The sequence below is a fragment of the Helicoverpa zea genome, chromosome 19 (assembly GCF_022581195.2).
Source record: "Helicoverpa zea isolate HzStark_Cry1AcR chromosome 19, ilHelZeax1.1, whole genome shotgun sequence".
In the NCBI taxonomy this organism is placed as follows: Eukaryota; Metazoa; Arthropoda; class Insecta; order Lepidoptera; family Noctuidae; genus Helicoverpa; species Helicoverpa zea.
Genome location: NC_061470.1, coordinates 11376861 through 11391544, shown reverse-complemented (window position 1 = coordinate 11391544; position 14684 = coordinate 11376861). Strand labels below are relative to the sequence as shown.

The window sequence follows — 14684 nt, the reverse complement described above, 5'->3', positions numbered from 1 at the left end:
ACCAGGAGCGGAGGGCCAATTTCGCCAAGACGGTGGCGGCCGCGTTCAAGGGCGTGTCCCAAAAGCGCCTCAAGGCCAACAAGCAGAGGGCGATTGACTCGGCCTCGGCCACAATCATTGCGGCAGCCTAAGCAAGCTTCGGCCAGGCTCCAAAGAGCGATCTGGCCAAGCTGCAAGAGGAAGTCGCTCGTCTCACGGCCGCCCTGATCTCGAGGAGAACAGGAGTCTCCGGGCGGACCTGAGAAAGATGAGGGAGCAGGAGGCCGAACGCAGCGGGACCACTTCACAGCGGCCGCAGCCCTCCCCGGTGGAGAGCCAGGTCCTGGCCCTGGTTCGGCAGGAGATGGCGGCCTTCCAGGCCCGCTTCTCCGTCCTGGAGGGCAGGGTCCTACGGCCTCTCCTCGTGGCGCCGAAGCCCCCAGCGGCCCAAAGGGCCTCTTATGCGGCTGCGGCTGCAGCGGCACCCCCGCCCAGAAGGGGACCGCCGAACAAGCCACCTGTGGCGGCGCCGAGCGGGCCGCCCAGCTAAAGCCCAAGGCCGCAACAGCGGTCCAGGCGCAGAGGACCCCGGTGCCAACACCAGCACCGGTTCCGTCGTCGGCACCAGTGGCGAAACGCCCTCCGAAGCCGACTCCATCTGCGGCCCCTACCTCTCCTGCCACTCAGTCCGAGTGGCAGGTGGTGGGGGAAAAGAAAAAAAGACGGAGGGCGGCCAAGGCGGCCAGAAAGAAGGCCCAAAGGCAGCGGCGCAAGGAGCGAGCCGCCGCGACGCAGCTCCGCGCCCCCAAGACCGCGGCTGTAGTAGTTACACTACAGCCGGACGCGGCCAAGAGGGGCGTGTCGTACCGCGACGTACTCGTTCATGCTAAGGAGGCGGTGAACCTGCAGGAGCTAGGTATCACCTCCGGCCTCCGGCTCAGGGTGACTGCAACGGGCGCCCGAATGCTGGAGGTCCCAGGAGCGGCCAGTGGGCCCGCCGCAGACGCTCTAGCCGAGAGGCTCAGGGCGTCCATAAGTGCGGACGATGCCCGAGTCTCCAGGCCCTACAAGTGCGCGGATCTGCGCATCATGGGCCTGGACGACTCAGTTACTGCGGAGGAGGTGGTGGCCGCCGTCGCTAGGACGGGTGGGTGCTCCGCCGACGAAGTCAAGGCGGGCACCATACGTCCCGACTTCAGGGGCACGTGCACCGTCACGGTGAGCTGCCCCGTGGTGGCGGCCAAGACCATAGTCGGCGGCCGTAGGTTACTGGTTGGTTGGGTGTCGGCACAGGTCAAGTTGCTGGACCCTAGACCCCTGAGGTGCTTCCGATGCCACGTCGGGCATCATGTAGGTGTTCGTTGCACCTCGGAGGTCGACCGCAGCGCCCTCTGCTTCCGCTGCGGTCAGCCCGGACACAAGGCCGTGGCTTGTAGTGCCGCGCCGCACTGCACTGCATGTGCGGCTGCTGGCAAGCCGGCCGAACACCGGGCAGGAAGCAAGTCCTGTGCCCCACCCGCCAAGACCAAGGGTAAGGGCAAGGGCCGGCCGTCTGTCGCCGCAACCGCCACCACCGCAACCACCTCCGCAGTGGCCACCACCGCAGCTCCTGCGGCCGCCGCCGCCTCCAACGCTGCCGCCGCTTTCGACGCCGTCGCCACTGCTGCAGCGCCCGTCTCTGCGTCTGAAGAGGAGGAAGACGTGATGGAGTGCTAGTCTGGCTCCATTACGCTTCCTCCAGGCGAACATCAACCACTGCGCCCGTGCCCAGGATCTGTTGCTCCAAAGCATGGCGCAGTGGTCGATCAACATCGCCGTGGTCGCTGAGCCGTACTTTGTCCTTCCCAGGGATGACTGGGTTAAGGACCTTAGCGGCTCAGTGACGTCGGCCGCCGCTGGTACTCCTTCCCTCGAAGGGGTGGAGAGTGGAAGGGGTTGCGTCGCAGCACGGTTCGGGGAGATAGTCGTCGTGGGGGTGTACTTCTCCCCGAGCCGAACTTTCGCCGAGTTCCACAACTCCCTCCTGGAGTTGTCCATCGTCGTCGGAAGTTATTCCCTCCCTGTGCTAGTGTTAGGGGACTTCAACGCCAAGAACTTGGCCTGGGGTTCCCGACGCACAGATGCACGGGGTAGGATGGTGGAGGACTGGGCGCTGGAAGTAGGCCTGGTCGTCCTCAATCGGGGTTCTGTCCCCACGTGTGTACGGATGCGGGGCGAGTCAGTGGTGGACATCTCATTCGCCAGCCCCGCTCTGCTGCCGCGTGTCTTTGACTGGCGCGTGGAGGAGAGGGTGGAGACCTACTCCGATCACTGGTACCTCCAGTTTGACGTCTCCGCCCAGAACCCTAGCGCGCCGGTTCTGCAGACCCCGAGTGGTCCACGTTGGGCGCTGAGGCACCTTGACCGGGAGCTTCTCCTGGAAGCCTCAGTCGTGCGGGCCGGGGTGTCATCACCGGACAGGCCCGCCGACATCAACGACAAGGCGGAGTGGTTCCGGGAGACCATGTCCGAGATTTGTGACGTGGCCATGCCCCGAGCCCCGCCAGGGAGACGGGCCCGACGCCAGGTGTACTGGTGGTCTTGCGAGATCGCGGCCCTTCGAGAGGCGTGCGTCGCTGCGAGGCACCTGTACACCAGACACCGCAGGCTGCGCATCCGCCCTCCGGATGCAGAAGCCAGGGAAGCAGAGCTGTACGAGGGATACAGAGCTGCGAAGACCGCCCTCCAATTGGCCATCATCCAGGCCAGGAGGTGGCCAATGCGGAGCTGCTGGAGTCTCTGGACAGGGACCCGTGGGGGCGCCCGTACAAAATGGTGCGGGGCAAGCTCCGCCCATGGGCCCCCCCGCTGACCCAAAGTCTTCGGCCTCAGCTGGTGGAGGAGGTGGTGAGCGGTCTGTTCCCTTCGCGCGGGGAACACTCTCCCCCGCCCATGTCTCTGCAACCAGCGGTGTCAACTACGGACCACACTTCCGACGACGACGATGTCCCCGAGGTGATTGGGGTGGACCTGAGAGTGGCGGTGGCTAGGCTGAAAGCCAAAAACACCGCCATAGGGCCTGACGGCCTGCCTGGCAAGGCCTGGGTCCTAGCCCTTGAGGCTCTCGGGCCTCGACTTAGGGGGCTTCTCAGCGCATGCTTGGAGAGGGGCCAGTTCCCACTTCGCTGGAAGACAGGGAAACTGGTCCTCGTTCGGAAACCGGGGCGCCCTGCGGACTCTCCGTCCGCATACCGGCCCATCGTGTTGCTCGACGAGGCGGGCAAGCTCTTTGAGCGAGTTATCGCAAACCGCCTCGTCGCGCACCTGGGGGGGACTGGGCCGGACCTTGCGGACCACCAATTCGGTTTCCGCAGGGGGCGCTCAACGGTGGACGCCATCATGCGCGTGAGAGCTCTCTCGTCTTGGCGGTGTCTCTTGACATCGCCAACGCCTTCAACACCCTTCCCTGGAGTTGCATTAGGGAGGCACTCCGGTACCACCGGGTGCCGACCTACCTTCGTCGCGTGGTCGAGGCCTATCTGTCGGATAGGTCCATCATCTATCCTGGTCACAACGGGGAATGGAACCGGCGAGAGATGTCGTGCGGTGTTCCGCAAGGGTCGGTTCTGGGGCCGCTCTTGTGGAACATCGGCTACGACTGGGTGCTGCGCGCCGACCTCCCTAGCGGCGTCAGCGTGGTCTGCTACGCTGACGACACGCTGGTTCTGGCACAGGGGAGGTCGCACCAGGAGGCGGCCGACTTAATGACGCGCGGGGTTGTGACAGTAATCGAGAGGATCCAGCTGCTGGGCCTGGAGGTGGCCTTGCACAAATCCGAGGCCATGTGCTTTCATGGGCTTCGGAACGCGCCACCTTCAGGCTCCCAAGTCACGGTGGGGGGGGGTTCCCATCGGCGTCGAGAGGGCGATGAAATACCTGGGACTCGTCCTCGACAGCCGGTGGAACTTCGTCGAGCATTTCCGACGTTTGGGCCCCAAACTGGAGAAGGCAGGTGCTGCATTCAGGCGGCTCCTGCCCAACCTGGGAGGCCCAAACGCCCCGTGCCGTAAACTCTACGCGGGAGTCTTGCGGTCCATGGCCCTTTACGGGGCCCCGGTATGGGCACGTTCGGTACGGAAGCGGGCCATACACTACCTGAACGTGCCCCAAAGGGTGATAGCCATCAGGCTAATCCGGGGGTACCGCACGATCTCCCGCGAAGCAGCTGGCCTACTAGCCGGACTGCCACCGTGGGATCTGGAGGCGAGAGTCTTCTTGCGCCTGTACGACTGGCGCGAGGAGGCTCAGCACCGGGGGGAAACCCCGTTGCCGCGGCAAGTTGTCGCGCAGCGGGCAGAGCTCCGGCGCGATCTCATGGTGGCCTGGAGGGAGGGACTGTCGCAACCCAGTGCAGGGCACGCCACCATCGTGGCGGTAAGTCCCCTCTTTGAGGAGTGGCTCGGGAGGAGTCATGGCGCTCTCACGTACCGCATGACGCAGGTCCTCACCGGACACGGTTGTTTCGGGAGGTACCTGCACCGAATCGGTCGTGAGGAGGCGCCCGGGTGTCACCATTGTGCGGACAGCCCCGAGGACACGGTGGACCACACAGTCCAGGTGTGCCCCGCATGGGAGGGGCACCGCCGGGTCCTCGTCGAGGCTTTGGGCGGCGGCGACCTCTCGCGTCCGGCCCTGGTTCAGGCCATGGTCCGGGGCGAGAGGGAATGGGATGCCGTCGCCTCCTTCTGCGAAGCGGTCATGCTCGAGAAGGAGGAGGCGGAACGCCAGAGAGTACGCACCTCTCATCCCGGCCGCCGCGCTGGACCAGGTAGACACCATGGGCGCCGGGTGTCGCGTGATGACTCCCGGCCACCGTAGGCGTGGGTCTGTGGGCGGTGAGTTTGGGTGGCTCATCGTCCCTCTATCTGCTTAGACGACAGACCCGTGTCGACGGCGTGCGTTGTTCCACGCGCTCCTCAAAGAGATGTCAGCAACCCCAGCGGGGCCCAGCAGGGCCAAGGCCTGCCGGGGCTGCGGGTTGTTCGAAAGAGATACCGCGGCCCTGGTACATAAAAGGCCAATGACGGAACACGACGGTTTTTAGTCAGTAAGAGTCTGACACTCCCTCACCGCTGCTAACCCACAGCGGGAGGGGTCATTTGATGATTTTTGACGTCGGAAAAAAAAAGGTGTTTTATAAGAAAATATCATAATGGTAAGGAAATTGTTATGCCTTTCCTTTCGATTTGTCTTTTCTCGGTAAATTATATTATAGCTGTACCACTAGATCTTATAACCTTTTTTTAAAGCACTACATCTTATAACCTCTTTTTGTGATGGGAAATGACTCCTCCCGCTGTGGGTTAGCAGCGTGAGACTTTTACTAACTAAAACCCATAATATTATCAACAATATCTACCTGAGATATTTACTAATAAGGAGCATACGTATTACCTGTTGTGTCAACTAGTGCAACATATAAACCGACTACAATATATGTTATATTGGAAACTATGTCTTGCTCCCAAGTCCCCAGCTCTGAGGATATCGTTACAAGTTCTCGCAAGTTGTTCCGCGATTGCTTTTATTGCTGCAGTTGTATCGCACTGGCCGATGCTCTAACAAGTGCACTTCTTTCAAGATTCCTTCTCGAACATTCCTGTTCAAACTCAAAGGAAATTGTGTTGTTATAGTTCATCACGGCGTACTATGTATTTAGAGTACCCGTACATTGCAGATAAACATGGCCTGATGATTGGAAAAAAAAAATTACCGGCCAAATACCTGATCGATGTTATGTGGATATTACTATTCATTTTCACACTGATTTATGAGCTCGAACAAACTAATATATATATATAGGATGAAATCAACTGTACAATAAATGAAATAGCCAAGTGGATGGAAAATAATAATTTAAAACCTAATGTAGACAAAACAAATTACATACAATTTTACAATAAAGATGCAACTAAAACGAGCCTAAACTTAAAACTAAATAACAAATCATTAAATAAAACGGACAAAACCACCTTTCTAGGAATGGTTTTTGATGAACGATGTTCGTGGAGCGGTCATGTGGAAAAAGTGTGCGGAAAAATCGACAGATTTGCATATGCTTTGTGGCGATTAGGTAATGTTTCCACAAAACAGGCGACTATGCAAGCCTACCATGCATATGTCGCATCAGTATTAAGATATGGCATTTTAATATGGGGAAACTCGGTGCATGTTGGCAGAGTTTTTGTCTCACAAAAACGGTGTATTCGAGCTATTTGTAATGTGGATAATTTAACATCATGCAAACCGCTTTTCAAACAGCTAAAAATTCTAACACTTGCATGCATTTATATAGAGGAAGTTTGCAAATTTACAAAATTGTATGAAGATATGTTTAAGAAACTTGGTGATCATTGCACATTTAACTGTAGATTCCCAAAGAAATTAAATTTACCATTTATGAGAACCGAATTGTACCGTAGAAATTGTTACCCAATGTGCATTCGAATATACAATAAGCTACCATCTCGCATTAAAGACCTACCAATGAGTAAATTTAAGAGGTCCCTCAGAAATTGGCTTATTGATAAATGTTTTTATACAGTCAAAGAGTACCTAGAGGAGAAAGAGTTTTAATGTAAAATGATTGTAGGTACTTTTTTAGCTATAAGATTATAGAACTTTAAATATTTGCATGACTAATTATAAGTCGAATATAGTGAGACCATATTTTTTTTTATTGTATCGACCATCATATTGTACCTATATTCTGGCAAATAAATAAATTTCATTTCATTTCATTTCAATAACCGACTAAAAGTTTGCAATGTGCGGTACTCTTACTGTAGCATGTAGATTATTCCCCACTAAATGTATTTTGCATCATTAAACCAAAATGAGGAGAACTTAGCCGCAGTTGATCGTGTCTTTATAGCTAAGACGCGTCTCGCATAATGAGTGCCACAGCTGGGGCTTGTGCTCAAATGTGCATATATTTAAACCGACACAAACTCCTAAACGTTCTTCATACATGCAGTCTTCACTAATTATGACTTTCTCTTACACGTTACTCATTATACGACACATCACTTACAAGCTAAAATGTATTCTATGTTCCACATCCAAGGTTGATTTTGCAATGCAAGTGAAAGCTGAAACATTTGGATTGCAGTGTAACAACAATATTCCAAGATTCGGTAGGAGCGGTGCAGCTTACAAAGTGGCGGGTTCGATTCCCGGGAGAAATTGGAACAGTGATTGTGATGTTTGTTGGTAGCAGTAACGCGCTTTGGTTCAACATTGAAAGCCTGCCCGGGGGAGCGCGGCCGAGTACATTGCGCGCGCTGTATGAGCGAGTGGCCTTCATCCAATGCTGGAGCATCGATGTATCGTGCCGCAGGGAATTCGGAAGACGGTATCTCCTCATTTGAGGTTAACCAGTCTGATCTTATATTGTAAATGCATAGATAAAACGAAATGGATATTTGGCACACAAACTTCAGTTTTCAAAAAGCTAACTTTGATCCAGGAAATATCCTAACGAAACACGAAAGTGTCTAACTAAATTCAATATCAAGACAAAGGCTTAACTGACTTTGTTCTGAAAGTCTATTTTTAGTGAAAGGCTTTCGGCTGCTCAGTACAAAATGTTAATGTTTAACATAATTAGCTTACTCTCCCTTCGCTCCGTACATTCAAGGGCTCCATTTAAAATTCATTGGCAATTTTGTGTGTTAATTACCGGCAATGTGTAAGCTCGCTTAATGAAAATAAACTAATTATATTACTCCTCGACTGATGCTGTCACTATATTGAGGGATTTTGGCAACGAGGTTATTATTTCAAGAGAGTGCTCGACGGAAGTATACGTAGATTTAATAATACTCGCGTTATGTGTGTATAAGTAAGGCTTATTTATGATTCTACTTATGGGATAGAGCTGAGATAAAGGAAGGAGGTACGTGTAGTTTGAAAACAAATCGATGTAGTTTTACATTTGTTTAAGTTTTAATGCTAAATGTGTCTTATTTATATTATACATCACTCATACATTAAATATACTTTGGTTGGAAATATTTAGACACAAAGCAGGTGACTTTATCTTGACGTCGCGGTGTGGGCGGCTGCCATTCTCTAGCGAACAAGCTCATTCATGCGGTCTCTGACGGATTTTGTTTGCTCTGCACTAGTATGGAAGATTTTTAGTATACGCTCGTAGCAAAAGCAGTCACTTTTACCTATATCCTATTTCATGGAAATCTAGTCGTGTAACATCCCCTTAATTTTTAAAACAAACATGCATTCTAAGAAAACCACTATTTCTCCTAAGCTAAAGAAAGAAAAAGAAAAAAACACATGAATAAAGCTTCGGTCATGTGGAATAGAATGTGGGTATTATTTAAAGTCAGGCCATACTATCGTCCATCGTCCTTACCTTTGAATAATATTTATTTATGTTTTGTTCTTCTCGTGTACTCTGCAGTACAATGCTTATTTATGTGATATTCACGTAAATACGTCTAGTTCATCAGATATTTATGTAAATCACTCTTGTGAGACAGCTATCTAGATAAGGACTGAACCTTTTTGTATACATAATATGACTAGGCCGAATATAAATGTTTATGTATTATATTTAGTTGGAATGTTTCAGTTAGATACAGTTTTTCGTCCATAAACTTGATTTGGAATTAGAAAAACTCGTAAAAATATTATCTAGACAGCTCGGTCCCAGTATTTAGGTTCTATCCAGACGGATTGCCCGCAATAACTGGGTGTCGCTACATTGAACACTGATTGTGGTACCTACATATAGATGGCTGTCACCCGCAGTTTATATTTGCATAGATATAGATTAATATTTGGATCCAACAGTGGTTTTCCATACATTGACAAACATATTGATGTAACATTCCTTCACGCAGATAGCTTAAACATACAATCCCTTAACGTTTCTCTAGAGGCTGGTTACCAGAGGTAAAAAACGTCTTCATGTTGTACCCTCCCCCTCCCCTCTCCGTTGGGACAAGTTTCATCGCAAACCACTCTGTGGGGACAGCGATAGCAAGAACACGCCAACTTTGTCATGTTGAGGACATTTCAACGAGTTTTATTTGACTGACGTGATATAAGGAAAAGTTTGACATGAAAACCTCAAGAAAAGTTAGGATTCACCTGTATTTTTACTTTCAGTGACATTGAAAATATATTTATGTCTTCTCGTCTACTTGTAAAACTTTGCTATGATAATTTGTTTAGGAACTGCTAAATGGAGAAGAAAAATTAAATAACGATATTGCTCATCGCTCTGTTGTAGGTAATTTTCCACGGACCTTGACTTTTCAATTATATAATTGAATGAGCTTCAGCTTTAACGTAAGCCATTCTGTTTTTATTTATTTTTGATGATGGAATAATAGGTATAGAAATCGTTTTGATGATGATGATTAAGTATCTCCTCCTAGTCGAATATTAGTCACGGCTTCTGTTCTCATGTAAGAAGATTAGCCAACTGCGCAGGACTTATTATAGTGCACGCACATTTGCTTGGACATATGTGCACTCACTATACCTTCACTCTCATAGTCCGATGGGACGGCAATGCGACATAAAAAAGTAATCACCCATCCTCAGCATATTCCCAGTTACGATTACCACATTCCTCTTCCAGACCATTTGACAATTTATTGAGGCACCAGACTTGAACAATTAACCTCCCCGTAATAGCAGCAAATTGAATTGAGCCGCATTTGTTGGGTTATCGTTTAGAGCTATCAAATGAAATTATATTATCTTTGAAAGCAGTTGACGCTAATCTTGTAAGCTCGTAATGGGCCCTTCAAGATCTCCCTACACTGTATTACGTTGTTTTGACTGGAGGCCAGCAGACTGGAAAGGTAATTTAAAAATAGCATGATTTTTGAATAGTTTAAAATAAACAATGTACCTAATTATTTTTACACATTATGGTGTCACTTGGCAAGTTTTCATACACCTTCTTATAAACCCACTAAACGCAATGAATCAAGTATTTAATTTTCTATTAAAACTTGCCAAGTAACATTATTAAAAAGTAACTATTTTTAACTGAGGTATGTGTATGGAACTTGGTACTTATTCAGATCTCACTTCTTTTATAGGCGAAGGATTTCCATATTATCGAACTTGGCAGCCTTTCACATTTTTGTTTTGGGTGGGATTTCATTTATTTTTGTAAGGTTGTTTATTTTATTTTTTTCTTATGATTAAGTTAGTTAAGGAAATGTCTCATTTATACTATCTTTCAGATTTTTGAATATGCACTATGCTTCTTACAAAGAAATGAACTAGATTAACTAAATGGACTAGATTTACCAACTGACTGACATGACATGTTATCATATATTATGTTCGTGGATCAAAGTTACACATTCGTTATTTTAGAAAGTGACTCACACTTGGCCGTTTTCAGATTTTTACTTTGACTAAATACAAACCTTTGTAACGAATTTCAGATCGGTACGACCATTCGAAGATATATTATATAAATATAGATAAATTTAGTTTGTTTTAGTTCCTTAGGGGTATAAATTTACACTGGGTATTTTACACCTTCATTATTTTGAAACCGACTCACACTTGGCCATTTTCAGATTTTTCCCTTTACCTTGACATAAAGACCTACCTCCATGCCAAATTTCAAGTCAATACGACCATTGGAAGTGGTCTAGGTTTTTGATGAGTGAGTCAGTGAATCAGTGAATCAGTGAGTCAGTCAGTGAGTGTATAGTAAAAATAGCGATTTTCTGACGTCAATATCTCAAGACCTACAATAGGTATATTAATGAAATTTTGTATTTTAGATAAGTGAGGGGGTCTCAACAGATACTAGAAATTTGAAATGTGTAAATAAAATAGATTTTGAGTTATAGGGGGTCGAATTTGGCCCGAAATGGTTCGTGTAATATAACCCACGGCCGGTGTGTCGCTTTTTTTGCTCAAACTTGGCGGACACACTGCCGTGTGTCTAGATATTTTTAGACAGTCATAATCAGAAAGCAACCTTCTGCCAATCCTATACAAAATGAAAAAAGGTAAGCACCGGCCTTATTTACTAACCATACACGTTATCTGAAAACATTTGGCTATGATGCTTTATAGAATAACAAACGTCCGCATCCATTACGAATGTTTTCCGCCGGGCCTACTTCTCCGAATCCTCACTCAAAGGATGTGCCCTTGGAGCAGATCAACAACGGGATGCGATCCCTGAACTCCTTCTGCTAAAACTCCACTGCTGGACTACTTGGGGGATTTGCATGCGTTTGGGATAGTTTGTAACTTCTAAGATCGCCTAAATGCTTGTATTTTTCAATTTTTACAAAAGGAGAAGGTTCTCAATTCGGATGACTGTGTTTAGTCATAGGCTATGTGTTGCGCTGCCTCGTTCCCTACAAATAGAGATTTGTACGTGTGGTGGCTCCAGTTGGTTACATGTTCTAAGGGATGTGCCATTCCATAATATCTCAGGTATTTTATCGATATACACTTTATGTACCCGACCCTACCGGCCGCCATATTTCATCACCGACCGTTTCCGGATCCGGCATACCGATTTAGAAGTGAGGAATTATTTTTGGATTTAGAACAGGTGGCTAAAGGATTGTACCAAGTATTATGATGGATGGAGATAGTTTGCTATGGTGATAGTTTCTATATGTATTATGTATAGTGGTGGATAATTTTCAAACTGGTTAAACTCTTGCTTTCGCTAGTAGGGTGTATTTTTAGTATTCTTTTAAAGTTTATTTGATAACATTTTAATATGAATTATTCTTATACCGTTATCCAAAACCAGTCCCACTACTTCCACAAATTCAAACACATTAGCAAATCACAGCAGCTTCCAAACACAGCTACACTGAAAGATTTCCCGCATTCAAAGAATGCACGATATTTGTCCATCCCTCCCCTCAGCCCACCCCCCCCCCCCTCACCCCGTCGCGTCGTACGTGCCGACACAAAACAAACGCCGCTCTATGAGAAACGTAAACGTCGCGCGTCGTGTCGGTCGTGTTTGTCGCGTCGCGCGCGTGACGTACACGCCAATGCTTAGGTAATGTTTAGCAATGTATAGTTTAGGATATTGTTTGTGCTAGGTAATACGTGGGAAAAATGCTTTTAATAGTACGACTTTTCAGCATAGTAAACTAGGTTTAAAGCTAAGTATAGTACTGCACTTAGCTGCCTTTAAGTAAGGTGTTGAGTAGCTAATTTCGAAATATTGGCGACAGGTGACAACGTGGAACTTATGGTTATTTAGTGACACAGAGCTTAAATAAATTAGGTACCTGTTAGTAGGAAAGTAGGTTACAAAACAAGAATAATGATGCATCGTCATTATTAAATTTTATGTTCTAATTATGAGGGCAAGGTTTTCTTCTCATAAATATAGAGCGAACGTTGATACCGCATCTCGTATACATGTAGGTACACGTAATTAAATATTTAGCATTTTTGCATTGACTACAGTCGCTGTTTACTTTTAGCACGGTTTTTGCTAAAAGTAATAGTAGCATTTTTGTTTTAAATGAATGAAAAAATGTAAATTAATTTGAAGAAAAAAAAAAAAACAATAAAAGGTTGTTATTGGATAGCTACACGTTTTACGACCAAGCTATGAATATTAAAACCCTCTTTAAGTAACCTTATGTCAAACTCGATTACAACTTATGTTTATACGTAACCTGTTATCCAAAAATGCAAAAGTATGTTTTTTATTGCCCATAAAACATACCTTAACGACAGCAATAAAATACACTGAAAATCCACAAAATGTTAACACGACTGCTTTTTGAAAATTTGCGAGGTAGTTAGAATTCAGGGCGGTCGCGCGACACGTGCGTTGTCGCAGGTGTGAGTATCGCGGCTCGCGGCGTCAAATATTCATGTCGCGTCGCGCGGCCGGACATCGCGACTGCGGCCGACGCGACCGATGCGACCGACGCCGTGTACTGCCGACAAAAGAGACGGCAAACAGAGTTTTGGAGATGGATTTTGTGAAGAATATTTTTTTGGTATCGTTTTATCACCACATTATACTTTATAGTCATAGGAAAACAAAATTTAATTACCTGTAGTAAAAAATAAAATAAAATCGAACAACAGTGTTAAAAGCGTGAAATACGTTTATTTAACCTTTCATAACATTTAAATAGGATCACACTGCCGGTAAAACAAATAACAGCGAAATTTTAAACCAATTGTCTGTATTGAACTGCGCATTGCTCAATGTTCATTTTGATAAAATAACATCCAACAAAAATGAAGTTTAATTTACTAAAAATACGGTTGTGTTTTTTAAAGCTGTGTATGGAAGCAGCTGAAAAAGCATAATAGAAAATAGACAGTCTAAATAGTCTAGTCCGTTCAAACTATGGTAGCTTGAACATCTATAGCGGTCTTGAATTTGATTCCCAGAACAAAATATTACAGCTATATTCTAAGAATACCTCAATAGCAACACGGACTCGGACTTTTTGCTACAAAAACTCAAAACAAAACAACTCCCTAACCGAGCTCGTTAACATTAATAAACTGCATAAAATTGCAGCAGAACAACAGATCAGAATCTATAATGCATTCGCCTAGAAAGTTGTTTCCCCTGTGACGTCATAAATTGTGACCACCTGGGGCTAAGGGGGTGACTATATCGTACGTCACGCTGCATTATAGCGTAGTTATTAGACCTGCCCGCTTTGTTGTCATCTGAATTATTGTCCGGTGCACAAAAGCAGGTTAATAGCTTTATTTATATATTGGCTATTGTCTCTGTTATTGTGTTCGTGTAATAGGATAACGAACATAAATCCGCATTGTGCTCGACATTCTGAAGCCAATAATTTTGATTAGCCTTTTCTTAATTATAATTCTTATGTCTAGCTGACTACATGGAGCGAATGCTTATCTGGTCTCCTTAATTCTGTAGCATGCCAAGTTACGGACACGCATGGGTAAAGCTTGCAGGCTTTCTGGCTTATAAATACAAATGATAGGAGACACACAATTTCAAAACTCATGGGCGCTCGTTAAATGTAGTGTAGTTAAAAACCTCTTATAAAATAGATAAAAACTATTCAGTATTGAAGGGCGAAGACTGCAGTTAGCACCTAAGCGTCATGTTGACACAGTCCGGTGTGTTTGTCGCTCGTCCGGCAAACAACCGTGACCACGGCAAACGGCCCCGGGATATACTTGTCCGGAGTTTAGTCGAAAATCTTAGGAATTTAATACTGTATTTGAGGTATTTTTTTAATGCTCAACCACTTGGGACTACTAAAAGATTATAAAAAATATATATATGTCCCGACATTATAAAAAAAAAAAAGAAAGAGATTTAACAAAGTTTATTAAATACGACGACACCAGCAACTCAATATAACGTATTTACACAACCTTACTACACTAGACTCGCGACAGATGTCACAAACTAATCACAGGATCCACAACACTAAGAGAATGCATCAAATTGCATCGCGGAACAATAAACCGTGCATCACATAACGAGATCTTAAGTAACAAACCCACTGCAACCGCATCACTATGCACTTATGTTGCACCAACTATATGCAAGTCTATCTACTGGGGATTTTGATACAAATTGTAAGGAGAGATAAAATGCTTACTACTTTGTTTTTGAGCAATCCTGTTGTGGTTCTCGTGGGTAAACAAATAAAATATAAAAGGTA

The 14684-nt window shown here is 46.5% G+C and overlaps 1 protein-coding gene across 1 annotated transcript; it reads left to right on the top strand.

Moving 5' to 3' along the window:
- The first annotated feature begins 247 nt into the window (after nucleotides 1-247).
- On the top strand, nucleotides 248-8938 carry LOC124639653. The gene is made up of 3 exons (XM_047177094.1): nucleotides 248-433; nucleotides 1066-1510; nucleotides 8883-8938. The coding sequence occupies exons 1-3, from the start codon at nucleotides 248-250 to the stop codon at nucleotides 8936-8938; spliced, it is 687 nt and encodes a 228-aa protein (XP_047033050.1).
- Nucleotides 8939-14684: the final 5746 nt, after the last annotated feature.

Bases quoted from the DNA above. Each gene is read 5' to 3' on its own strand.
- LOC124639653 (XM_047177094.1), top strand. From the start codon at position 248: ATGAGGGAGCAGGAGGCCGAACGCAGCGGGACCACTTCACAGCGGCCG. The intron at 434-1,065 runs GCCTCTTATGCG...GCGGATCTGCGC, and splicing joins AGCCCCCAGCGGCCCAAAGG to ATCATGGGCCTGGACGACTC. The intron at 1,511-8,882 runs GTAAGGGCAAGG...TCCTTCACGCAG, and splicing joins CCCACCCGCCAAGACCAAGG to ATAGCTTAAACATACAATCC.